General features: G+C 42.7%; 1 protein-coding gene across 1 annotated transcript in view; it reads left to right on the forward strand.

Annotated features, from left to right (window-relative positions):
- Positions 1 to 27,769, forward strand: part of mdga2a (MAM domain containing glycosylphosphatidylinositol anchor 2a) — a 154,534-nt gene that overhangs the window by 40,193 nt on the left and 86,572 nt on the right. Inside the window, exon 2 of the mRNA XM_041812905.1 lies at positions 14,993 to 15,132. Within this exon, the coding sequence (XP_041668839.1) occupies positions 14,993 to 15,132 (140 nt within the window). The remainder of the gene's footprint in view (positions 1 to 14,992; positions 15,133 to 27,769) is intronic.

Here is a 27,769-nt window from a genome sequence, read left to right on the forward strand (position 1 = left end):
TTTTTTTTTTCTATCGCATTTATTTGCAAATTTTGGCCAATTTTTCAAAAAAAATTTTTGCAACTTTTAATCCGTTTTAACTGCTTTAAACCCATTTTTTCCACTTTTTGCTCATTTTTACTACTTCTATCTCATTTTTGAGAGCAGTTTTTTTGTCTTTTTTGTCCTGCTTTTTTCTATTTGCAATTTTTTCCCTTTTTTTCCCTTTTTTTGCCATTTTTCGACCATTTAAGTCACATTTTGCCGTTGAATGCCACTGTTTCCAGCATTTTTGCCACTCTTTGCTGTTTTTAGACCATTTTTGCCTATTTTAGTCATTTTTTACCATGTTTTTGCTGTTTTTGACCATTTTTTTCACCTGTAACTCATTTTTGGGGACTTCCAGCCCATTTTTGCCATTTTCTGCCCTACTTTGCTACTTTTTCTCCCTGTTTTTCCACCTTTCACCCATTTTTGCCATTTTCTGCCCTACTTTGCTACTTTTTCTCCCTGTTTTTCCACCTTTCACCCATTTTTGCCATTTTCTGCCCTATTTTGCTACTTTTTCTCCCTGTTTTTCCACCTTTCACCCTCTTTTTGCCATTTTATGCCCACTTTGCCCCCTTTTTGCTGCAGTGTGGCCATTATTTGCCACATTTAACTTATTTTATTGCCGCTTTAATCGGTTTTTGCCACTTTTCGCCCCTTAGATTGTGGCTCTTTCTGGCGTTTCCCAACAGTTTGGCTCTTTGGTTGATCAGGGTTGAGTAACGCTGGTCTAGTTTCTCCGTTCTCCCCTCAGTCCTCGTCTCCAGGGCTGGAGGTCTAGAGTTTTTGGACTGCCCATCCGTCTGATCTTTCCGTTAAAAACAGATGAACCTGCAGGTTTAGGGACCACAGGCTTGAATTATTTACGAGGACTCTGGATCCATGAGGACGTTTAGGGGCTCTAGAGACCACCAGAAGGATGGAGAGACAGGATAAAGCAGAGACAGGCTGCAGCTCCTCAGGGACCACGATCCAGACGATTGTCAGGACAGGATACCAGTAGAGAGGCGGAGAGAGGTCCCAGTAAGTCCCAGTGGTCCAGACCCTGAAACCGGGACAGGATTATTATGACTCTGCTGCTATTTTAAAGCTTAAAGAAAACTCAGGACTTGGTCTGAAAGACCCCGTATTGTCCCGTTTGGACTGCGGGGTGTTTATGCTCCTGTGACATTTCACTTTACAATATTTCCACTTCCTGCTGCACTCCGGTGTCCCGGTCCCGTGTTATATAACGACCATTTCAGCTCAGACCTGAGGGAGGACTGAAGGCTGACCATGCTAGCATAACTGCTGCTAAATAAGTTAGCATGTCAGAGTTGATGCTGATTATTTGACCTTTGACTTGATGGCTACATGGAATTTTATTTTATTTAATCAAACAGAAACATCACTAATACAACAACAAGTGTTGTCGCCACAAATCAAGAAGTTGCTCCTTCATTTCTTTCATCTGTCGGACTTTATGATTCATGTTTACCATCATCATGTTGGCTGGCCTGCTTCCTGATTGGCTATCGTCCTGTTTGACATGAGAATCCACAGAGAGTTCAGTCTGAACCAGGGCTGAAGGACTTAGAAAAATATCTGTGATCAGTTTAAATTCAGTATGAATTATTGTACTGAAGCAAATAATTATTTTTGTTATTTTCATTTTGGTTGAGAAAACAAACAAAAATATCAAAGGAGGATTTTAACTATAAATTAGAAAAAACGACCCCTGATAACAAACATCTCCTCTTTATTACGCTGGTATTTAAAACCACCTCAGGTTAAAGAAGAATTTCTTCTGCCTGTCTAAAGACTGACGGAGTTAAAGACAGAGGCAGAAATGGCGTTGTCGGCAGGATTCCTGCAGTGGCAAAATAAAAGACTTCTGCACAAACGTACGGATGCTAGGGAAAAATGTAGACAACTTTAGAGAGGGACGATTAAAAACCTGCAGAGACTGGCAAAACATGGGTTAAATGTAGCAAAAATGAACAAAGTGGTAAATAAATGTAGGAAAAGGCAGAAATCAAAGAGGCAACAGTTGGTTAACGTAGCAACAATGGGTTAACGTAGCAACAAGGTGTTAACGTAGCAACAATGGGTTAACGTAGCAACAAGGTGTTAACGTAGCAGCAATGGGTTAACGTAGCAACAATGGGTTAACGTAGCAACAAGGTGTTAACGTAGCAACAAGGTGTTAACGTAGCAACAATGGGTTAACGTAGCAACAAGGTGTTAACGTAGCAACAATGGGTTAACGTAGCAACAAGGTGTTAACGTAGCAACAATGGGTTAATGTAGCAACAATGGGTTAATGTAGCAACAAGTTGTTAACGTAGCAACAATGGGTTAACGTAGCAACAATGGGTTAACGTAGCAACAAGGTGTTAACGTAGCAACAATGGGTTAACGTAGCAACATTGGGTTAACGTAGCAACAATGGGTTAATGTAGCAACAAGGTGTTAACGTAGCAACAATGGGTTAACGTAGCAACAATGGGTTAACGTAGCAACAATGGGTTAATGTAGCAACAATGGGTTAACGTAGCAACAATGGGTTAATGTAGCAACAAGGGGCCAATATAACAACAAGGGGTAAATGTAGCAAAATAAATTAAACGTAGCCAAAATAGGTTAGATGTAGCAACATTGGGTTAACACTGCAACAATGGGTGAACTTAGCAACAATGGGTTAACGTAGCAAAATGAATTAAATGTAGCAAAAATAGGTTAAACATAGCAACGATAGGTTAAACGTAGCAAAAATGGTTTAATGTAGCATCTCTGGCTTAAATTTTTGCAAATAAGTTGCAAGATAAAGTAGTATTAGGGTCTAAAAATGGCCAAAAATGGGTTTTAATAAATGCACAAAGGATTGGGAAATAGTGAAAAATTGTTAAAAACTGGCAAAATGGGGGTTAAAGTGCAGGAAAATGCAAACATGTCCAGATAATGTAGTCAAAAACAAGAGTTAAAAATGGGCACTCAAAAAAAAAGAAAAAGAAAAGAAAAATGTAAGGAGTAAAAATGGGAAAACGGTGAAAAGCAGTTAAAAAGTGGTAAATATGTGTTAAAAGTGGCAAAAAAAATGTTGCACTAAATGTTACTGATTTGATATTTAAATGTGCAATAATGTGAACACATATTCCAACAATACACTACAGGAAATAAGATTTAATCTAAATCTATGTGAAATGTTCAGCATTTATCCTTAAACAGTAAAATCTGTCAGGAGATCTTCTAAAACCATCAGATAAATGAGGGCCTGACATCAGCCTGATCATGTTGTAGTCTGGACCGCTGTAGTCCTGTTGTGGTTGCTGAGCAGAGCTGCAGGGTGAGTCCAGGTGTGTCTGATTGTCATTAGAGCTGATCATGTTGTAGTCTGGACCGCTGTAGTCCTGTTGTGGTTGCTGAGCAGAGCTGCAGGGTGAGTCCAGGTGTGTCTGATTGTCATTAGAGCTGATCATGTTGTAGTCTGGACCGCTGTAGTCCTGTTGTGGTTGCTGAGCAGAGCTGCAGGGTGAGTCCAGGTGTGTCTGATTGTCATTAGAGCTGATCATGTTGTAGTCTGGACCGCTGTAGTCCTGTTGTGGTTGCTGAGCAGAGCTGCAGGGTGAGTCCAGGTGTGTCTGATTGTCATTAGAGCTGATCATGTTGTAGTCTGGACCGCTGTAGTCCTGTTGTGGTTGCTGAGCAGAGCTGCCGGGTGAGTCCAGGTGTGTCTGACTGTCAGTAAAGCTGCTGTGAAGATCAGCTGATTTCTCTGTGTTTTTAAAGCCTCGGGGTCTGTTTGTTCTCACGTTAACCACACAAACTCTCCAGCACGGCTCCATCTTTGACCTACAACGCTCGCCGTGTTTGTGTTAGAGCGCTGCAGGTAAAATGAGTCTGATCCTGGTCTCACCTGCAGTCTCTCTTCCTCCTGCTCCTGTTCATGGCGTTCCTGAGCCTTTAATATTCTAAATATCCTGTGTGTGGTCGGCTGCTCGCCCCCGTGAGCTGATTTCATTCCAGGAAACTTTCCCTGTTGATGGTGTAGTCGTCATGGAGATCAGATTTGTGGTGAATCCCAATCCTTCACCTCGTGACACGGTGAACCCGTCACCTCGCTGCAGCTCTTTATCCCCCAGCATTACATCTGATCTGCTGCAGCTCTGATTGTACAGACCCCGAGGGGGCAGTCTAATTCCTGAGTTTAGAGGCCTGGTTTCTGTGTTTTTGTGCGTTCTGCATGCTGCACGCCATACCGCCAGGATCAGCCGCTCGGCCACATCCAGGCACGATTCATCACTTATTAGGACGCCAGTGCAGGGATTAGACTAATACCTGGTTTTAGGGGGGAAATGGAAAATACCTGAGCCAGAACGGGATCAGAGGATGGAGAGATGAGAGGTGAATACAGACCCAGAAGACTCCACCGCTGCTTTCTTCCTGAACAAACCCTCTAAATCAGGGAATATGACCATCAGGATTATGGCGGACTGTTTGGAAACAGCGTGACGGTTTGATCTTTAAAGGCGCTTACTTATCTTCCAAATATGCCGGCTGTCCTCAGCTGGAAACTTCTGGAAAAGTAGGTGAAACCCTCACCCCTCACCACTTTCACCTACTTTTCCCAAAGCTGCAAAATAAGGCCTACTATTCGGAAAAAACAGAGGGAAATAGGCTCCAACATTCCCAGCTTCACCAGTATTCCATCCTCTGCCTTTGAAGATGAAGTCATCAAAGCTTAAAAACATTCCATCCTTGCCGTCCGCATGCAGGCCAGTCTGGGCCTCCAGTTGTCTTTCCACCTACTTTTCCAAAAGTCGCCAACTACAGCAAAAATAAAGGAGCAAGGCCCCAACATCCCCAGCTTCATGAACATTCCACCCTTGCCTTTGAAGATGAAATTATCGAGAGAAATGCCAACTGATTCCACCCATTTTTCCAAAAGTTGCCAACTCTGGCTTCCTACTTGGCAAAAATGGAGGGTAAAGGGCCCAACATCCCAAGCTTCACCAACATTCCATCCTCTGCCTTTATAGATGATGTCATCAAAGCTTTTAAAATGTCCCATTCTTGCCTTTTACAGTCTAGACCCCCAGTTATCATTCCAGTCTAACCAGTACCCCACAGAGGTACTGGTCTCAATAGTATATCCTCTGGACTCCTCTAGACTCTGGTCTCAGTCCTGGACTCCTCTCGACTCTGGTCTCAGTCCTGGACTCCTCTAGACTCTGGTCTCAGTCCTAGACTCCTCTAGACTCTGGTCTCAGTCCTGGACTCCTCTCGACTCTGGTCTCAGTCCTGGACTCCTCTAGACTCTGGTCTCAGTCCTGGACTCCTCTAGACTCTGGTCTCAGTCCTGGACTCCTCTAGACTCTGGTCTCAGTCCTAGACTCCTCTAGACTCTGGTCTCAGTCCTGGACTGGTCTCAGTCCTGGACTCCTCTAGACTCTGGTCTCAGTCCTAGACTCCTCTAGACTCTGGTCTCAGTCCTAGACTCCTCTAGACTCTGGTCTCAGTCCTGGACTCCTCTAGACTCTGGTCTCAGTCCTGGACTCCTCTCGACTCTGGTCTCAGTCCTGGACTCCTCTAGACTCTGGTCTCAGTCCTGGACTCCTCTAGACTCTGGTCTCAGTCCTGGACTCCTCTAGACTCTGGTCTCAGTCCTAGACTCCTCTAGACTCTGGTCTCAGTCCTGGACTGGTCTCAGTCCTGGACTCCTCTAGACTCTGGTCTCAGTCCTAGACTCCTCTAGACTCTGGTCTCAGTCCTAGACTCCTCTAGACTCTGGTCTCAGTCCTAGACTCCTCTAGACTCTGGTCTCAGTCCTGGACTCCTCTAGACTCTGGTCTCAGTCCTAGACTCCTCTAGACTCTGGTCTCAGTCCTGGACTCCTCTAGACTCTGGTCTCAGTCCTAGACTCCTCTAGACTCTGGTCTCAGTCCTGGACTCCTCTAGACTCTGGTCTCAGTCCTGGACTCCTCTAGACTCTGGTCTCAGTCCTGGACTCCTCTAGACTCTGGTCTCAGTCCTAGACTCCTCTAGACTCTGGTCTCAGTCCTGGACTCCTCTAGACTCTGGTCTCAGTCCTGGACTCCTCTAGACTCTGGTCTCAGTCCTAGACTCCTCTAGACTCTGGTCTCAGTCCTGGACTCCTCTAGACTCTGGTCTCAGTCCTGGACTCCTCTAGACTCTGGTCTCAGTCCTGGACTCCTCTAGACTCTGGTCTCAGTCCTAAACTCCTCTAGACTCTGGTCTCAGTCCTAGACTCCTCTAGACTCTGGTCTCAGTCCTGGACTCCTCTAGACTCTGGTGTCAGTCCTGGACTCCTCTAGACTCTGGTCTCAGTCCTGGACTCTTCTAGACTCTGGTCTCAGTCCTGGACTCCTCTAGATTCTGGTCTCAGCCCTAGACTCCTCTAGACTCTGGTCTCAGTCCTAGACTCCTCTAGACTCTGGTCTCAGTCCTAGACTCCTCTAGACTCTGGTCTCAGTCCTGGACTCCTCTAGACTCTGGTCTCAGTCCTGGACTCCTCTAGACTCTGGTCTCAGTCCTGGACTCCTCTAGACTCTGGTCTCAGTCCTGGACTCTGCAGGACTGTTCCTCATTCAGACGTCAGAGGAATATTTTTAAATGTCCATTCAACAGTCCAAACTCAGCATGGAGGTGAAAATCAGAAACAACATTGATCTCAGATGAAGAACAGGAAGTAAATAAACTAAAGAGGTCCCTGAAGTCTGTCCTGCTGTCAGCGTTCAATCATAAATTTACTCCATGGCTGCGTCCAACAACAATTAAATACTTCTGACTCTCACTTCAGTTATTCTGTTTCTATAAATAGACTCTCAGAGATCTGATCCAACAATTAGAATGATTTCAGGACTGAAATGAACAAGACTGGATCTCCTACAGAACTACAGGACTGGACTTAGAGACAGACAGTAAATCCACTCCAATGGGTCCATTAAAGGTTCTAGTGAGTCTGTGTGATGTGGTTCTGTTGGGTCCATTAAAGGTTCTAGTGAGTCTGTGTGATGTGGTTCTGTTGGGTCCATTAAAGGTTCTAGTGAGTCTGTGTGATGTGGTTCTGTTGGGTCCATTAAAGGTTCTAGTGAGTCTGTGTGATGTGGTTCTGTTGGGTCCATTAAAGGTTCTAGTGAGTCTGTGTGATGTGGTTCTGTTGGGTCCATTAAAGGTTCTAGTGAGTCTGTGTGATGTGTTTCTGTTGGGTCCATTAAAGGTTCTAGTGAGTCTGTGTGATGTGGTTCTGTTGGGTCCATTAAAGGTTCTAGTGAGTCTGTGTGATGTGGTTCTGTTGGGTCCATTAAAGGTTCTAGTGAGTCTGTGTGATGTGGTTCTGTTGAGTCCATTAAAGGTTCTAGTGAGTCTGTGTGATGTGGTTCTGTTGGGTCCATTAAAGGTTCTAGTGAGTCTGTGTGATGTGGTTCTGTTGAGTCCATTAAAGGTTCTAGTGAGTCTGTGTGATGTGGTTCTGTTGAGTCCATTAAAGGTTCTAGTGAGTCTGTGTGATGTGGTTCTGTTGAGTCCATTAAAGGTTCTAGTGAGTCTGTGTGATGTGGTTCTGTTGAGTCCATTAAAGGTTCTAGTGAGTCTGTGTGATGTGGTTCTGTTGAGTCCATTAAAGGTTCTAGTGAGTCTGTGTGATGTGGTTCTGTTGGGTCCATTAAAGGTTCTAGTGAGTCTGTCTGATGTGGTTCTGTTGAGTCCATTAAAGGTTCTAGTGAGTCTGTGTGATGTGGTTCTGTTGGGTCCATTAAAGGTTCTAGTGAGTCTGTGTGATGTGGTTCTGTTGGGTCCATTAAAGGTTCTAGTGAGTCTGTGTGATGTGGTTCTGTTGGGTCCATTAAAGGTTCTAGTGAGTCTGTGTGATGTGGTTCTGTTGGGTCCATTAAAGGTTCTAGTGAGTCTGTGTGATGTGGTTCTGTTGGGTCCATTAAAGGTTCTAGTGAGTCTGTGTGATGTGGTTCTGTTGGGTCCATTAAAGGTTCTAGTGAGTCTGTGTGATGTGGTTCTGTTGGGTCCATTAAAGGTTCTAGTGAGTCTGTGTGATGTGGTTCTGTTGGGTCCATTAAAGGTTCTAGTGAGTCTGTGTGATGTGGTTCTGTTGGGTCCATTAAAGGTTCTAGTGAGTCTGTGTGATGTGGTTCTGTTGGGTCCATTAAAGGTTCTAGTGAGTCTGTGTGATGTGGTTCTGTTGGGTCCATTAAAGGTTCTAGTGAGTCTGTGTGATGTGGTTCTGTTGGGTCCATTAAAGGTTCTAGTGAGTCTGTGTGATGTGGTTCTGTTGGGTCCATTAAAGGTTCTAGTGAGTCTGTGTGATGTGGTTCTGTTGGGTCCATTAAAGGTTCTAGTGAGTCTGTGTGATGTGGTTCTGTTGGGTCCATTAAAGGTTCTAGTGAGTCTGTGTGATGTGGTTCTGTTGGGTCCATTAAAGGTTCTAGTGAGTCTGTGTGATGTGGTTCTGTTGGGTCCATTAAAGGTTCTAGTGAGTCTGTGTGATGTGTTTCTGTTGGGTCCATTAAAGGTTCTAGTGAGTCTGTGTGATGTGTTTCTGTTGGGTCCATTAAAGGTTCTAGTGAGTCTGTGTGATGTGGTTCTGTTGGGTCCATTAAAGGTTCTAGTGAGTCTGTGTGATGTGGTTCTGTTGGGTCCATTAAAGGTTCTAGTGAGTCTGTGTGATGTGGTTCTGTTGGGTCCATTAAAGGTTCTAGTGAGTCTGTATGATGTGGTTCTGTTGGGTCCATTAAAGGTTCAGGTGAGTCTGTGTGATGTGGTTCTGTTGGGTCCATTAAAGGTTCTAGTGAGTCTGTGTGATGTGGTTCTGTTGGGTCCATTAAAGGTTCAGGTGAGTCTGTGTGATGTGGTTCTGTTGGGTCCATTAAAGGTTCAGGTGAGTCTGTGTGATGTGGTTCTGTTGGGTCCATTAAAGGTTCTAGTGAGTCTGTGTGATGTGGTTCTGTTGGGTCCATTAAAGGTTCTAGTGAGTCTGTATGATGTGGTTCTGTTGGGTCCATTAAAGGTTCTAGTGAGTCTGTGTGATGTGGTTCTGTTGAGTCCATTAAAGGTTCTAGTGAGTCTGTGTGATGTGGTTCTGTTGGGTCCATTAAAGGTTCTAGTGAGTCTGTGTGATGTGGTTCTGTTGAGTCCATTAAAGGTTCTAGTGAGTCTGTGTGATGTGGTTCTGTTGGGTCCATTAAAGGTTCTAGTGAGTCTGTGTGATGTGGTTCTGTTGAGTCCATTAAAGGTTCTAGTGAGTCTGTGTGATGTGGTTCTGTTGAGTCCATTAAAGGTTCTAGTGAGTCTGTGTGATGTGGTTCTGTTGAGTCCATTAAAGGTTCTAGTGAGTCTGTGTGATGTGGTTCTGTTGGGTCCATTAAAGGTTCTAGTGAGTCTGTCTGATGTGGTTCTGTTGAGTCCATTAAAGGTTCTAGTGAGTCTGTGTGATGTGGTTCTGTTGGGTCCATTAAAGGTTCAGGTGAGTCTGTGTGATGTGGTTCTGTTGGGTCCATTAAAGGTTCTAGTGAGTCTGTGTGATGTGGTTCTGTTGGGTCCATTAAAGGTTCTAGTGAGTCTGTGTGATGTGGTTCTGTTGGGTCCATTAAAGGTTCTAGTGAGTCTGTGTGATGTGGTTCTGTTGAGTCCATTAAAGGTTCTAGTGAGTCTGTGTGATGTGGTTCTGTTGGGTCCATTAAAGGTTCTAGTGAGTCTGTGTGATGTGGTTCTGTTGAGTCCATTAAAGGTTCTAGTGAGTCTGTGTGATGTGGTTCTGTTGGGTCCATTAAAGGTTCTAGTGAGTCTGTGTGATGTGGTTCTGTTGAGTCCATTAAAGGTTCTAGTGAGTCTGTGTGATGTGGTTCTGTTGAGTCCATTAAAGGTTCTGGTGAGTCTGTGTGATGTGGTTCTGTTGAGTCCATTAAAGGTTCTAGTGAGTCTGTGTGATGTGGTTCTGTTGAGTCCATTAAAGGTTCTAGTGAGTCTGTGTGATGTGGTTCTGTTGGGTCCATTAAAGGTTCTAGTGAGTCTGTTTGATGTGGTTCTGTTGAGTCCATTAAAGGTTCTAGTGAGTCTGTGTGATGTGGTTCTGTTGGGTCCATTAAAGGTTCTAGTGAGTCTGTGTGATGTGGTTCTGTTGGGTCCATTAAAGGTTCTAGTGAGTCTGTGTGATGTGGTTCTGTTGAGTCCATTAAAGGTTCTAGTGAGTCTGTGTGATGTGGTTCTGTTGGGTCCATTAAAGGTTCTAGTGAGTCTGTGTGATGTGGTTCTGTTGAGTCCATTAAAGGTTCTAGTGAGTCTGTGTGATGTGGTTCTGTTGAGTCCATTAAAGGTTCTAGTGAGTCTGTGTGATGTGGTTCTGTTGGGTCCATTAAAGGTTCTAGTGAGTCTGTGTGATGTGGTTCTGTTGGGTCCATTAAAGGTTCTAGTGAGTCTGTGTGATGTGGTTCTGTTGGGTCCATTAAAGGTTCTAGTGAGTCTGTGTGATGTGGTTCTGTTGGGTCCATTAAAGGTTCTAGTGAGTCTGTGTGATGTGGTTCTGTTGGGTCCATTAAAGGTTCTAGTGAGTCTGTGTGATGTGGTTCTGTTGAGTCCATTAAAGGTTCTAGTGAGTCTGTGTGATGTGGTTCTGTTGGGTCCATTAAAGGTTCTAGTGAGTCTGTGTGATGTGGTTCTGTTGGGTCCATTAAAGGTTCTAGTGAGTCTGTGTGATGTGGTTCTGTTGGGTCCATTAAAGGTTCTAGTGAGTCTGTGTGATGTGGTTCTGTTGGGTCCATTAAAGGTTCTAGTGAGTCTGTGTGATGTGGTTCTGTTGGGTCCATTAAAGGTTCTAGTGAGTCTGTGTGATGTGGTTCTGTTGGGTCCATTAAAGGTTCTAGTGAGTCTTTGTGATGTGGTTCTGTTGGGTCCATTAAAGGTTCTAGTGAGTCTGTGTGATGTGGTTCTGTTGGGTCCATTAAAGGTTCTAGTGAGTCTGTGTGATGTGTTTCTGTTGGGTCCATTAAAGGTTCTAGTGAGTCTGTGTGATGTGTTTCTGTTGGGTCCATTAAAGGTTCTAGTGAGTCTGTGTGATGTGTTTCTGTTGGGTCCATTAAAGGTTCTAGTGAGTCTGTGTGATGTGTTTCTGTTGGGTCCATTAAAGGTTCTAGTGAGTCTGTGTGATGTGGTTCTGTTGGGTCCATTAAAGGTTCTGTTTCAGGCCTTTTTTTCGCTCTTGGCTCTATTTTTGTTTGTGGTCGTTTTCCTTGATTCTGATTGGCTCCTGCTGATGTCTGCTCGGCTTCATACTGCTGCCCCTCCACTTGGCGTCTGATTGAAGTGCATGCTGGGAGGAAATCAGTCGAGTGACGGTGTCTGTTTGTGGGTTTGATGACATCATCAGCTCAGTCATTGGAGGACAAAAAAACAAAAAAACACAGGATCTAAAAATAGAAAAGACACAAAAAGTAGGACAACCAAAACATCCACAACACCTCCTCCACTTCATCCATGACACCTCCTCTTATCTCCTCTTTTTCCTCTCCTCCTTATCCTCCCCTCATTCCTCCTCCTCCTCCTCCTCCTCTTCATCCTCACACCTCCTCCCTCCAGTATGACACAGCCCCAGTTCCACAAACAGAAGTCAGTGGTTTTCACATCCATAAACTGTTATTTGATTCCCAGTAGAACAGAAACAGCAGATCAGATGTTAAACTGAGACATTTGAACATTTCAGAAAAATATGAGCTCATTTTGGATTTGATGGCAGCAACATGTCTCAAAAAAATAGGGACAGGGCCATGTTTACAGCATCCCCTCTTTTAAACAACAGTCTCTTAACGTCTGTGAAGTGAGGAGACCAGCTGATGGGAGAGGAATGTTGTCCCATTCTTGTCTGGTGTAGGATAGCTACTCTACAGTCCTGGTCTTCTTTATCTTCTATTGGTGAATGGTCTGGACTGCAGGCAGGCCAGCTCAGGACCCAGCTCAGTTTCATCCTCTCCTCCTTTCCTCTACTTGCCCGTTCCTCTCTCGTCTCCTCTCCTCCTTTGCTCCTCTCCTCTCCTCCGTCCTTCCCCTCTCTGCAGTAAATCTCCCGTGCTCCCCTATGTATTTCATCTATATTTATCTGTATATATGAGGTTGAACTGCTGACTGAGCTCTTATTAAACTTTATGTTCCCGTCCTCCTCCACTGCGTTGAATAAACTTCCTGTTTGCAGATTTAAAGTGATGATGCTCTTATAAACATGCACACAGACTTCTTGCTGACTTACAGATATGTATTTGCAGATTTGCGTCCTTCTTTCCGTCCGTCAGAGTTACATAAAAACCGCTGCAGTGTTGCAGACGTCGGCTGTGTCTCGTGGTGCAGCTGCAGGTTTTCTTCACTGTGATGTTCTCTCGCTGAAGTCCCTGAAGAACTTCAGAGAAGAACGTCTCTGTGCTTGAATTAAAAACTTTAGCTATAAACAGAGGAAGTCCTGGAGGAGGAGTTGTTGGACGAGGAGATGTTTCAGGAGTCTGTAAAAGAGGGTGTTTGGGTGAAATCATTAGAAGAGTGGCTGATGCTTTCATAAATCCTAATGCAGTCAAACCTGATCCCTGATGGCTCAGATCATCCCTGAGGTTCAGCAGAGGTGAAATATTGACAGAAGCTCTGCGGATCCTTCCAGTGAAAGTCCACAGATGATTTCTGAAGAATGTTTGAACCCTCAGACGGTGTAACAGAAATGATTACACTCAGGCTGTTCATGGCCAAAAATGGCCGCATACTTAAAAAACAATTAAATGACATAAACATTTTTTCAGACTTTTTTTATATGAAATTCTAATGAAGATCAGACCTGATCATAAATAGAAAATATTAATTACTTTTACAGACTACATGGAACTAGGATTTCCTTGAAGGAGGTTATCACAGCCTCAGAAATATTAACAATGAGCAACAACATTTTAAAATTTTACTTTAAAGGTCACATATTTTACCCTTTAAGTCAAGTTTATATCGGTCTCAGAGGTCCCCAAAACATGCCTGTGAAGTTTGTTTCTGTAAAAACTCTCCAGTATTGATTTCTGCATGTCTAAAAACCCCTCTGCTTCAGCCCTGCTCAGAACCAGCTGTCTCTGTGTCTGTGGCTTTAAATGTTAATGAGCTGTCTGACTCCGCCCATCTCAGGAAATGGATGTGGCTCTCCTGGTCCTCCTCTCAGCGAGGAGGGCGGAACCTTCCTTCAAGTGGGTAGGGCCAAACAAACTTGGGGGCGGGGCTGACTCCCCACATGACATCATGAGGGGAAAATCTGAGAATGGCGTGTTTCAGCACACATTTTCTGCAAGGTGGAGAGAGAGAGGGGGATTTTTCTGATTGTGGAGAAAGCCTGAAAAATGTATTATTTATAATATGTGACCTTTAACTTTTCAAAAAACTGTTTTGATACATTATTTATTATTATATTTGATTTATTACTTAATATGGCATCACCAAAGTCAGAGGCATGTTGGTGAAGCTGGGGATGTTGGGGGCTTTTCCCCTCCGTTTTACCAAACACTAGGCCATAGTTGGCAACTTTTGGAAAGGGTGCAACTAAATACACATATATACCAGGAACCTTTACTTTGAGGTGACTGTCTTTTGTTGTCAACTTTGGGAAAAGTTGCAGGAACTAAGGAGGAGCTCATTGCCAGTTCCTGCCTCTTTTCCAAAACATGCCAACTGTGCCCTGCAATTTGTGGTGGGAAAAGGACCCAACATCCCCAGCTTCACAGACATTCCATCCTCTGGCTTTGATGATGCCATCCTTTGAGGATGATGTCATACTTTTAGGATGATATCATCCCTTGAAGATGATGTCATCCTTTCAGGATGATGTCATCCTTTGAAGATGATGTCATCAAAGTGTATTCAGCATTATCAGTTGATCTGAGAGTGGAATGTTCTGTTGTAAAGAATAGTTCCCGTTGTTAAAGCGTTTGTCTTCACTAGCGTAGAAAAGAGACGCGTCATGTTAAACAAACTCGCCCTTAAACTCCTCCTTCCATCCCTCCGTCATATTTGCGTCTCACAAACAAACTTCAGAAACTGTTAGAGCGCCTCACAAACAGCTCTTTAAACACCCAGAAGACGCCGTTTTGTTTCTTTACTGTTCTGCTCAGGGACCCCCAACGCCACCTGGCTGTGCCATTCCCATGACAACACGTATAGACGGCGCTGCAGGCGGCGGCGTCTGTTTGGAGGCTAGCTGCAGTCTCAGCAGTAGAACAGAGAGCAGCGTCTCCTCTGAGCTCTCCAACAATCACGGTTTGATTTCAGATGGAATAACCCACCAGAGAGATGCCGCCGCCACCGCCACACGTTTAACTTTAGTCTGAGAATAATAAGAAAGTTTGGGTTAGAAATGGAGGAAAAGATTTCTCAGAGCCGATTAGCTGTGGAGAGACGGGCTGTTTGAAGATAAAAATGATTTTAATATCTAATGTTGGTCTTTGAACTCCGTCTGTTTTAGTCTCGCTGTCGTTCAAACACCCTAACTCCTGTCTGCACAGCTAACTTACCTTTCAGGTACTGGTAAAGGTCAACTATGTGGACAAAAGTGTTTGGTCACACCTGTTAATCACTGGAGTCATCCCCTGACAATGCAGTTCTGTGGAGTGACCAATCACACTCCTCCATTGGTCAGTCAGGTGGGTGAGTCTGGGTTTGGCCTCAGAAACACTCCAGAATCTTCTGAAAGCCTTCCAGGAAGAGAGGAGGCTGTTAGAGCAGCTAAAGGGAGGAACTCCAGATTAAAGGACATGGATCTAATCACAGTCCCTGCTGGAGGAATGGGCAGGCGGCCAAATACTTTTGTCTATATAGAGAGTGCTTTTAACCTTTAACCTTGATAAAACTCCATCCCTGTGACGTTCACCATGCACTGATGATCGATGAACCATCGCCGCTGACCGCCATGTTTCCCTCTCCTGTATTGACCCGAGTGTCTGTGTCTCCACAGCGCCCCCTTCAGTGCGCATCGTGCACTCAGGTCAGGCCTGTAACGTGGAGGAGGAGCGCTACAGCGAGAGAGTTTACACCATCAGGGAGGGGGAGACGCTGGAGCTACAGTGTCTGGTGACGGGACACCCCCGACCACAGGTAAGGCCTCACTGGGAGAACTGGGAGAACTGGTCCAGTCTACAGTTCCTGTCCTCTTCTGTCCTGATAGTTCTTCCTCCTTCAGCTCGTTGGTTCTCTGTAGCAGCGTTCTGTGTTCAGTCACGTTCTCCTCAGAGTTCCTGTAAAGAACAGCTGGATGTCAGTGAGGCTGAGTTCTTGTCGTTTCTCTGGCGCATAAATCAAATAAATCAGATAAAAACACTCGCTGCATCCGTCAGAGTGGGAGGGGCATACTGTAGCGCTGCAACGGTTTAGAGGTTGTTTTTTAATTCATGATCAAAGTTTGTCAGCAACATTCAGAAAATCCACACATTAAAAACATTCCTGACTAAACATCTCCAAAGTAAACAGAGCGAAGGTCAGAGGTCAAATCTGGGATTCCATCATGCACAGACCCATTTTAGAGGGAGTTATCTAAACAGTAGCTGGCTTTAGCTTTATTAGCTAAGCTAAAATAGCTTTGCTAAGGCTACATCGCCAACATTGCTATGTAAGCCAATGTGGGCAAGTTAGCTTTGGCTAAAGCTAACTAAGCTAATGTGAGTCCCTGTTCACATGACTACAGCTGAAGCTGGACTAGCTGTAGCAAACGGGATGTAGTCTAACATAGCTAATGTAGCTTAGTTTGCTTTAGCTGTAGCTATGTTAATAATGTAGCGAGGGTACCAATGTAGCTAACTTAGCTTCATAAGCTTCAGATTAAGTTATGAAGCTGCGTTACCTAAATAAATTACATAACCTATTTAAGTACTTGTAGCTAATATAGCTCTGTTAGCTTTAGATTCAACTATATATCTATTTATCTACGTAGCTAGCATAGCTTTGTTAGGTTAGAATTTAGATACATTGGTTACATAGCTATGTTATCTTCATAGCTAATATAGCTTTGTTAGCTTAAGATTTAGCTATATAGCTATGTTATCTACACAGCTAGCATAGCTTTGTCATGTTCCAATTTAGCTACATTGGTTATTCCATCACTGTGTTATCTTCGTAGCTAATATAGCTATGTTTGTATTAGATTTAGCTATGTTAGCTATGTGGCCACATTACCTATGTTACTAGCATGGCTAAGTTAACTGCAGATTTAGCTGTGTAACCTACATAGCTAATGTAGCTCCTTTAGCTTTTTATTTAGGTACAGTTCACACGTAGCTATGTCCTCTATGTAGCTAACAAAACTTTATTAGCTTTAGATTTAGCTTGAAGCTATGTAAGCCATGTACCTAACAAAGCTTCTTTGGCTTGATATTTAGCTACAGTAGCTATGTAGCAGTGCTATGTACATAGTTTTATTATCTTTAGGTTTAGCAAAAAAGCTACGTTATCTACCTAGCTTATGTTTCCTTCGTTAGGTTTACATTCAGCTTAATTTAGCTACATTTAGCTATGCTACTAAGTTTTCTATGTAGCTAACATACCTTTGTTTGCTGTACCCTGAGCTACATAGGTATTGTAGCTACATTAGCTGTGTAGCTACGTGTAAACTGTTTCCTAACCTTCATTAAACTTTTTTACAGGTCATGTTTTTGGCTTTTGGTATCTTGACTCTGACTCTAACCCTAACTGGTGATTTAATCTGATTTTATTTTGAAAGTTTAGGGTGTGTTTCCTTTCTGACAGAGGTGACACCTCGCTGTAGTCTGAGACCTGAGGTCTGCAGACAGACTGTCCTGTTTCCTTTGACTTTTGGTCCATCCTGTCTAGAACGGGACGGTCAGATAAAGAGCTAACTCATAAATATCTCTTTATTTATTTTTTAAATCTTTTTTATTTCCTGATGAAATAAGCGTCCGTCTGACTGCTGGTTCCTCTGTAAAGTAAAAAATAAAACACCCCTAGTTAAAAAAACCCAAACATTTGACTTGTTAAAGATTTAACAGAAGTGGAGTAAAAACCTCGTCGGGGGTTTGGTGAGCTTTATTCTTCATGATGTTTGTTTCACAATAAAAGCACAGGAAGTGTCGGAGCTGCGGCTCGTTAGAGAAGCTGAGGGGAGTCTTAATTAACGTCATTTTACTGAAAACACACAGACCAACAGCGGCGGCTTCACAGGGTTTAGACGCTGTTAGACTCTAAACGCTGCGGCCTTAAAGATCGTATCGTACAGTCCTAGGAAAGTATTCACCCCCTCTGATGTTTTACCCTTTTATTAAATCAGTCATGTCAATATTACTTGGCTTTTACAACACAACATTTACAAAAAGTCCTCTCTACTGCCAGAGTGAAAACAGATTAATGTCAATGAAGAAAAATCTGTCATTAAAATCAGTGACTGCATAAATGTTCACCTCCTTTAAAGTGAACGACCTGATTCTGAATGTGTCTCTGTGATTGTAGCAGAAAGACTCCTGTTTCTGGAAGGTCCAGTATTCATGGCTACCATTGCACCATGAAGACAAAAGAACACTTACACAGTGCTTTTCAGAGACACTGTGTCTCTGTTACCTGTGCACCTGTGCATGGTGGACCAGTGAACCGGACTCTGGGGTCAGGTGGACTTGGATGGAGGCTCTAATACTGTGTCACTCAACCAAAGAGCCAAACACAATTTAAACTGTGAAAACCGACTAAAATGGGCTAAAGAGCTGGAAAAAGGTGGGAAAATGGGGGAAAGTGGCATTTAATTGCAAAAGGCAGGTGAATGGACAGAAAGTTGCAAAGAAGCAGGATAAACTGACAGAAAAGGGCAAAATGGGCTAAAAGCAGCAGAAATGGATTAAAAGTAGCAGAAAATGGGGGAAAGTGGCATCTAATGGAAAAAGGGCAGCTGAAATGGGTGAAAACTGCAATAAAGCAGGAAAAAAGTGGCTGAAACTGATGAATAAGGGCAACAATGGATGAAAAGGTAGCTTAAAAAAGTAGTAAAAAAGGACTTAAAGCAGTAGAAATGGATTTAAAGTGGCAAAAATGTAAAAAAGCGATAAAATAAAGGTTGACAATGAAGTTTGACCATTTAAACCTACCGTATAAATGTGGGAAACAAACTGGTTAAGGAAACTTGCAATGATAAATTTCTGAGGTCAAAGTTTAAAGGAATAATATTTCAGATGAAGACATAAAACAGATCATCAGAAAAGAGCCACGCGTTGAGTTAGACTGCTCTGATAGTCCAGTCCTGTCCTCCATGCTGCTGTGAGGTAGATGATGAGAGAGAGAGGAAGGACCTGCAGGAGAGGAGCTGCAGCTCTGACTGATCATCTCTGCTCTGCAGGCCGACCGTGGCGGGATTTCAGAGTGAAGCATCCTGAGGTGTGTCAGAGTTTGGACCTCATCTGGAACAGTTCTGATAAATCCTCTCTGACCGTGAACACGGTTCTGTCACAGCAGCAAAGAAACACGATCACATGACCAGTCAATGATCAATAATCTGCTCCGATCAGAGGTGATCATCTCCTCTCTGTCTCATCTTTCTCTGCTCATCCTCCTCCTCCTCCTCAAGTGTCCCCCTTCCTCCCCTGCCTCCCCCTCCTCTCTCTCTGCTGTCAGTCTGTGCAGCTAAAAATAGCTCAGCTGCTGGCACACAGTGTGAACACACACTCACACTCACACGGGTTTTTTTCAGCCTCTGCGTCACTGCAGAGCTCAGCTTCCTCTGCATTTCTCCAACATCCCCTCTGCTTCTCTGCTTCGTCTTCACCACCATCTTCCTCCTCTTCATCTTCATCCTCATTTGTATGGAACTGTGCGCTGATGAGCATTTAGACTAGTGGAAATGCCAGAGATGCATCACATCACTGTAAATATCAGCAGTATTGATCCTGAATCAGTTTAAAGTCTAACTGAAGCCCACAGTTATCTGTCCAGGTATTCAGCAGTGTTCTTGAACCAGCTCTGAGTGTTTTAATGTCTAAGAAATGTGAACCCACCGCTCTCTACAGGTGGATACCAGGCTACCTGGACAGATGTTTCTATTGGCTGAGCTGGTGCCATGTGACATCATCAGTGCCTTTAGAGTCAGCTCATCCTGTTAGTTTTTATTAGAGCTCGAGCACCGTCCAAGGGTTGATGAGGACCCTATTGGATTTCATTTGTCCAAAGAATTAAGGCGATTCGAGGCCCGTTTTCTGGGCCTCAATATTTGTAAAAAGTACAAATATTTTCTCAAAAATTTTCCCCCATGAGAATTAGCCATCTGGTGGTGGAACGGTGTAAGTCTGTCACACAGTGTTTTCTAGGGGGCGCCAAAAGTGAGGGAGGGCCGTGGGTAATACCAACATGCACGGTACACATATGTATCATGACTAGATGTAAAAAAAACAATGACATTATGACCATCCTCTAAAACGTACAGGAACCAAACTACAGACGCCGAAAGGTCAAAATTTGGCGTTTTTTGGCCTTTTTTACTGACGGACACTTTGCACATTTGAACAAACTCGTCCGAGGGCTTTCATCTGATTGACTACAGAATTTTTTACTCAAACTAGACAACCTTGAGACCCAAAGTTGTGCTCCTGGTGAGTGTTCACCATAGGGCGGTGACGTTATCGGAGCACAAACTTAAACTTCGTTTTTGTCAGTTTTCAGCTGTGAAATTACACCAATATTGCCTTATAACTTTTTGGTGTTTATTTCAATCATCATCAAACTCCACAAGGATAAACGCACATTAGTCCTGAATACATCCATGCATCAATACCATTGTTTTATCACAGCGCCCCCTTCTGCCAGTTGAACATTCACTCCACTGATTTTTCATGTGTTTTTCATGAGTTGTAAACAAAAAATCAGCCCCAGCACACTGTTCCGCTCAGGGTTATAATTTTTGGTATGCATGTAGGTCATCATCAGACCTACATAAAATCCTCTTAGACCCATGTCAAAATCCCAACAGGAAGTCCACCAGCTTCATTGAAATTACACAGTAAGAAGTTTTTAATGGTGCCAAATGAATGTAACACCTTCTAACTTTTTAAAACTTCATTCTATGTCCTTCAGAATTCTCTAGCAAGACAACAGTGTCACACTGAACTCACCTACATACAAAAGAAATTAACATAGCGCCCCCTACTGACAACAGGAAGTAACACCAATGAGTCATATCTTCAGCCCTCTTGCTGTACTTTACCTTTGAAGCTCTGATTTAGAAAGACAACCTCAATATTATTTCACAACAGAGGCATTTTTTTGGAGGATGTCTCACTGGAGACAGCAAGCACTTCAATATTTTGTCAGCTTGCCAGGAATTATGGGTAACTCTCATACTGAACATGTGGTTACCTTCAAATTTCACACAAGGTCATAGTTTTTTCTTCCTATCACTGATTTCAACCAACCAAGCTCAGATTTGGATAGAAACACCCCAATATTTGTTCCAAACACTGACATGTCATGTATTTAATTATTTATTCATTTATTTATTTAATTATTCATTCAATTTTTTATTCACGAAATAATGTCTTTTCCTCCTCAGCAAAATCTAAGGTGGAATGAGTCTGTGGTAACAGGGTGTTTCTAGAATATTTCAATTGAAAGTTGGGCAGTTACCCAATGAATTTGGCATATTTGAGAAGGCTTTTATTCTGAAAGTCCACATTAGGTTGCCTTGTTCAATGCCAGATATATTTTGGGGTCTCCAACTATCACTCTAAGGTGGAATGAGTCTGTGGTAACAGGGGGTTTCTTAATTATTTAAATTGAGAGTTGGGCGCTTATTTCTGTAAGTCTTTAGCTGACACTCTAGGATTCTTCTTCACTTCGCTGAGTGCCCTGTGCTGTGCTCTTGCAGTCATCTTTACAGGACGACCACGCCTAGGGGTAGTAGCAACAGTGCTGAACTTTCTCCATTTGTAGACTTTCTGTCTTACCGTGGACACATGAACATCAAGGCTTTTAGGGATATTGTTGTGGCCCTTTCCAGCTTCATGCAAGTCAACAATTCTTGATCGTAGGTCTTCTGAGAGCTCTTTTGTGCCAGGCATGGTTCACATCAGGCGATGCTTCTTGAGAACAGCAAACTCAAAACTGGTGTGTGTTTTTTATAGGGCAGGGCATTCAGAATAAAGCCCCAAACATTTATGAACCACCAGACTGCCTACTTCCTCTCAGCTCTGATTGGCTCCGCCTCTCTGACAGGTGAAACCAGGTGTTCTTTAAATAGAAAGGTGTGATTATGCATCAGCCTGAATGAGTGTGGAAATATCAGCCAATCAGATTTCAGCAGAGATCAGTCTCTTTATCCCCAGTAAACGCATCAACAGAGCCCAGAGGCTGGTTAGGGTAGGGTTAGGGTTAGCTGAAATTTGATCTGATTTAACCTTAAATGTTGACATTACGCCAGCTCTTATTTGATTTAACCTTAAATGTTAACATTACGCCAGCTCTTATTTGATTTAACCTTAAATGTTGACATTACGCCAGCTCTTATTTTTATCCTCCATCTTTAATAATAATAATAATGGAAAGATGTCTGGTGAACAGAAAGGCTCCATAAAACAGCGTGAATCCATTGTTCTTCTTTTAGTAATCCTTAATATTACATGCTGCTGTGCTGTTTGTCATTTTGGCACGCTGCAGTAAACAAACAAACAAACAACAAGAGCATCAAACAGAAACGTCTGAATCACAAACCTAAAAATACAATGAGGAGGAACCAGATCTGTCTAAGGATGCAATCACTGACTCAGAGTCAGGCTCCAGACCTCTCTGTGGGATAGGGACATTTAGATCACTCTTTATGTGCAGTATGGTACAGATGTGGATGATGATGGTGACAGTAGGTGGTACAGATGTGGATGATAATGGTGACAGTAGGTGATACAGATGTGGATGATAATGGTGACAGTAGGTGATACAGATGTGGATGATAATGGTGACAGTAGGTGATACAGATGTGGATGATAATGGTGACAGTAGGTGGTACAGATGTGGATGATGATGGTGACAGTAGGTTGTACAGATGTGGATGATAATGGTGACAGTAGGTGATACAGATGTGGATGATAATGGTGACAGTAGGTGGTACAGATGTGGATGATAATGGTGACAGTAGGTGATACAGATGTTGATGATAATGGTGACAGTAGGTGGTACAGATGTGGATGATAATGGTGACAGTAGGTGATACAGATGTGGATGATAATGGTGACAGTAGGTGGTACAGATGTGGATGATAATGGTGACAGTAGGTTGTACAGATGTGGATGATAATGGTGACAGTAGGTGATACAGATGTGGATGATAATGGTGACAGTAGGTGATACAGATGTGGATGATAATGGTGACAGTAGGTGGTACAGATGTGGATGATAATGGTGACAGTAGGTGGTACAGATGTGGATGATAATGGTGAAAGTAGGTGGTACAGATGTGGATGATAATGGTGACAGTAGGTGATACAGATGTGGATGATAATGGTGATAGTAGGTGGTACAGATGTGGATGATAATGGTGACAGTAGGTGGTACAGATGTTGATGATAATGGTGACAGTAGGTGGTACAGATGTGGATGATAATGGTGACAGTAGGTGGTACAGATGTGGATGATAATGGTGACAGTAGGTGATACAGATGTGGATGATAATGGTGACAGTAGGTTGTACAGATGTGGATGATAATGGTGACAGTAGGTGATACAGATGTGGATGATAATGGTGACAGTAGGTGGTACAGATGTGGATGATAATGGTGACAGTAGGTGGTACAGATGTGGATGATAATGGTGACAGTAGGTGGTACAGATGTGGATGATAATGGTGACAGTAGGTGATACAGATGTGGATGATAATGGTGACAGTAGGTTGTACAGATGTGGATGATAATGGTGACAGTAGGTGGTACAGATGTGGATGATAATGGTGACAGTAGGTGGTACAGATGTGGATGATAATGGTGAAAGTAGGTGGTACAGATGTGGATGATAATGGTGACAGTAGGTTGTACAGATGTGGATGATAATGGTGACAGTAGGTGATACAGATGTGGATGATAATGGTGACAGTAGGTGGTACAGATGTGGATGATAATGGTGAAAGTAGGTGGTACAGATGTGGATGATAATGGTGACAGTAGGTGGTACAGATGTGGATGATAATGGTGACAGTAGGTGGTACAGATGTGGATGATAATGGTGACAGTAGGTGATACAGATGTGGATGATAATGGTGACAGTAGGTGGTACAGATGTGGATGATAATGGTGACAGTAGGTGATACAGATGTGGATGATAATGGTGACAGTAGGTGGTACAGATGTGGATGATAATGGTGACAGTAGGTGGTACAGATGTGGATGATAATGGGTGAAAGTTGGCAAGAATGGGGAGAAAATGTGGCAAAAATTGATTAAAAAAAATAAGTTACAGTAGGCAAATATGAACAAATCACAGTAAAATGTGGTAAAAAAAAAAAAAAGGGGTAACTCAAATGGGCAACAGTGGGAAATACTGGAAACGTGGAATTCAATGGCGAAAAGCAGCTTGAATGTGCAAAAAGGGTCAAAAAATGGCAAAAAAAAAGTGGCATTCAATGGAAAAAGGCAGCTTAAATGTGAAAGACGGAGCAAACATGGCAGAAAAGGGAACAAAAATTACAAATGGCAAAAATCAGGACAAATAGACAAGACTGTTGAAAAGGGGCAAAAGCGACAAACTTGGGCTTAAAAAGCTGTAAAATAGATTAAACGTGGCAGAAAAGGCAGAAAATGTGCTAACAAGGGCGACAGACATTTACTACCAAAAAAATAAAGGCTGTCAACAGAAGAAGAGAGGGAAACACACTGGTTAATGTGACCTGCAGTGGATCATTTCTCAGGTTAAAGTTGACCTTTCTAAGGTGTTCTGGGGGAATAATATTCTAAATAAAGACAGAAAAGAGCCACACGTTGAGTCTCGCTGCTCTAGACTGCTGTGGCCTCCAGCAGGAACAGCTGACTCTGTTGGTTCTGGACTTCATCTGAGTCTAGTGTGGCGGTTTTGAGTCGGGACGTCCCCTGATGGTTGCAGCAGTCACAGCTAAAACCGTAGTGATTTTAATGACTGATCAACGGTTGTGAAAATTCAGTATCAGCCCTGGACAGGTAAACTAACAGGATGTTTCTCTGTGTTTTTGAGGCTTTGTGTTGCTGCTGAGCCGCTTCAGAAACAGGACCGAGAGGTCTCAGTGATCCAGGGTCAGAACCAGAGAGCAGACTGAAGGCTGGTAACAGAAACCATGAGGAACTGAAGGGTTAATTATTGACATCAGCTGCTGCAGAGGGTCTTATAGCAGTCAGTTAGGGCCGTAAAAGTTCTACAGGTCGGTACAGTTATGTCAGGATATTTAGGCGGCGTTCTTAGCTCCTCCCAGTTATCAGCTGATAGGCTGATGTTAGCCTGTGGTGTTAAAATGACGACCACAGAGCTGCTGTGGTCATTAAACATGGTGCCGTTTAAACGTCGTCAGCCTCTCCCCGTATTTTTAGCTCATTAATCGTCAGTTCGCTGGTTCGAGGCTGTTAACCGTCTGTCTGCTCCACAGACGATAAAAAGTCCGCCTCAGTCCAGCTGGCAGTGGGGCGATCGACATGTGGGAGGACTGTGTCATGGGAGAGAGAGCGAGAGGATAGGGAGGGAAAAGGGGAGGCAGAGGGGGAGGGTGTGATGGAGCAGGTGGGGCAGGAAGAGAGAATCAGGCTGGAAAATGTGCTGATGGAGGGAAGAGAGAGGGTTTGGTTTCAGGAGAGGAAAGACACAGAGAACTGGAGATGAATGGAGACGTCATTTCAGGGTTAAAAAACAAAGTCTGAGCTTTAAGATTCAATCTAAATGTCTTTATAACTGAAATATGTGACTGTTAAAGTCTGTAACGATCACAGACATCAGATAGAGTCACATCTTCTTTAATAGTTCTGACATTCTGGCTAATAATCAGGTCTAAAAGCAGCACAGACTGAATGGTGTCGTGGCTGATTAGGGACAGTAGGAAGGAGGCAGTGGGCGTGTCCTATCCCCTCTCTCCCTGCCCCTATGGCATCATAAAGATGTCATAAGGACATTTCTTTAAATTCCAGAGCCTCAGCCTCAGGTCTGGTTTACATCAGGACCAGCGTGCTGACGTCTGAAGATCATTGGTTTGGTTTAGGGTTCAGAATAAGTTTAGGAACTTTCTGGAAAAAGGTCAGATCAGTTTGTAGCTGTGACAGGGCTTAACATTAGTGGAGGATAATACTGTGTCATCAGCATAGAGAGGAATTCTAGTTTCCTGTTGAGATTTGGGATATTGTATATGTGGTAAATAAAGGTGGCCGAGGATAGTTCCCTGTGGTGCTCCCTTCCTGATTTACATAAAGATGACTTGTTGGTTCTAACTATCGCTGAAACTCTGTTTGCTCCACAGTTTTAGAACCAGGGACCTGAAGAGACAGTCTGCTCTGCAGGACGGAGCGGTCAACGGCTCCACAGACCGAGCAAACGTTTAGGAACCATCTGAAGATGCTAAAGCTAACGAGGCTTTCAGAGCTGACGCTGCTGTGTTTATCTAAAGAACAATGGCGCCATCATCAGGCTTTTATTGATCATTATTCAATGATCTGATTGGTTTTAAAGGTTGTGAGGGAGCAGGAAGTAGTGTTGTAGTACTCCAGAACAGTGTTGGTCTTCAGACCGGTCTCAAGACCACGTGTTGAATGCCTTGGTCTCGTCTCAGTCTCGGACCGCCTGGTCTCGGGATTGTCCATCAAGACCGGTCTAGACCAGCCCTGATCTGCTATTCTTGGACTTCACTGATGTGAGAATAAGGAGAAGCACTAAAACCTGCTAACACTCAGACACCAGTCCAGCTGATATCTAGTCCGAAATCCTCTGAACACTCTAGACCTCATTCACCGACTAATCTACAGAAACGTCTCATTTTCACATATTTAGAATAATTCTGGATTTGTCTGTAGATTTTAAATACAGACAAGGATTTATTTTGTTCCAGAAGTTAGTTGAACAAATGTGTTGAGATTTGAGATTTTTGCATGTTGTGCTTTGAAAGATTTTCAGGCTCTGTTTTTATCTGTCACATCTATTTAAAAATATGAAATTAAAGCTAAAGACTCTTTAGCTGTTCAACCCTGTCATGGTTTTTTATATACTTAAATTTTATTGTTTTTCAAACAAAACATAACATCAATAACAACACCAAAACATAATAAGACATTGCCAGACATAAAATCAAAATACAGATTTCAATACAAGTTATATGAGGATTTAACACATTCAGCTGTAAGTAATCAGAGTTTATATTAAAGGAGCGGGACATGCATTACAACAATATGAGTGTCTAAGGCAGACCACCAGGGAGGCTATTTATTCTTCCAAGTATAGTTTCCATTTAGCCCATCTTTTAATTTATAAGTCTTTTTTCAGTCTCAATAAGAGAGTCAGCCTTTCCAACTCATGAATTTCCTTCATAATATCAATCCAATTGTCTGTTGTGGGGGGATCTATCTGTAACCATTTACGGGTTATGGCCTTTTTTGCTGCTACTGTAAATACTTTCCACAAGTATCTATCAGATCCTTTTATTTCTTCAGGTACGTCACCTAAATAAAGTGATGTAAAACTCAAGGGGAACAACTGTCCAAGAATCTGTAGCATAATTGTCCAAATACCTTTCCAAAACAGTTGTACCTTAATGCATCTCCAGATAATATGTAGGTGATCTGCCTCATCACATCCACAGTTTCTCCAACATTTACATGCCTCAGCTCTGCGATATCTCTGTAATTTAGGAGTAATAAAATAGCAGACATGGTTTTTCCAACCGAACTCACGCCAGTACATAGAACAGGAGGTTGTGAATATAGTTTCACACATATTTTACCACTGTTGATTTGTAATTGATTCATTTAAATTCTTTCTCCCATCTTGTTTTTATATAATTTGTGGGATGTCCTCTACCGTTTGTGATCCCTTGATAAAATTTGGAAATAATCGAATTAGTAGTGCCTTTAAATGCTTTAATAGTTAACTGTATTATATCACTAAGTTCTTTATTTGTCTCATTTTCTTTAACTATTTTGAAGAGATAATTTCTTAGTTGCAAAAATCTAAAAAAGTCCAAGTTTTCCAAATCATATTTTTCTCTAAGTGTTTGAAAACTGTGCAGTGTATTCTTTTCCATTATTTTACAGTAAGCAGTAATACCTCTATTTGTCCAACACTTAAACCCACAATCCATACTGTTTGGTTTAAATTCTGTATCGTAGGCCACCCATCTCAGCTGTTTTATTTGCATCCATAGATGTAACTGTTTTATGATGTCAAACCAGACATGCAGAGTGAAGGAGACATATTGATTCAATTGGTTCTGGTAGGTTAACATTAGCTTATGGTCTCCAATCATTGCTGGAATTGGGATACCTTTAAATTCACTCTCCATCTCCTTCCATTTTGCCTCATGTCCACTTTCACACCAAAAAATTACAGTTTTTAACTGAGCAGCATGATAATAATCCCTCAGGTTGGGGAGAGACATCCCACCTTTCTCTTTCCTGATCATTAATGTGCTATATTTTATTCTTGGTTTTCTGCTGTTCCAAATAAATCTAGAAATTTGCTTATCCCATTCATCGAATTGTTTGTTCGGGACTTTAATTGGTAGTGACATAAACAGATATAACAGCCTAGGTAAAATGGACATTTTTATA

This window comes from Cheilinus undulatus, linkage group 18 (assembly GCF_018320785.1).
Source record: "Cheilinus undulatus linkage group 18, ASM1832078v1, whole genome shotgun sequence".
Classification (NCBI taxonomy): Eukaryota; Metazoa; Chordata; class Actinopteri; order Labriformes; family Labridae; genus Cheilinus; species Cheilinus undulatus.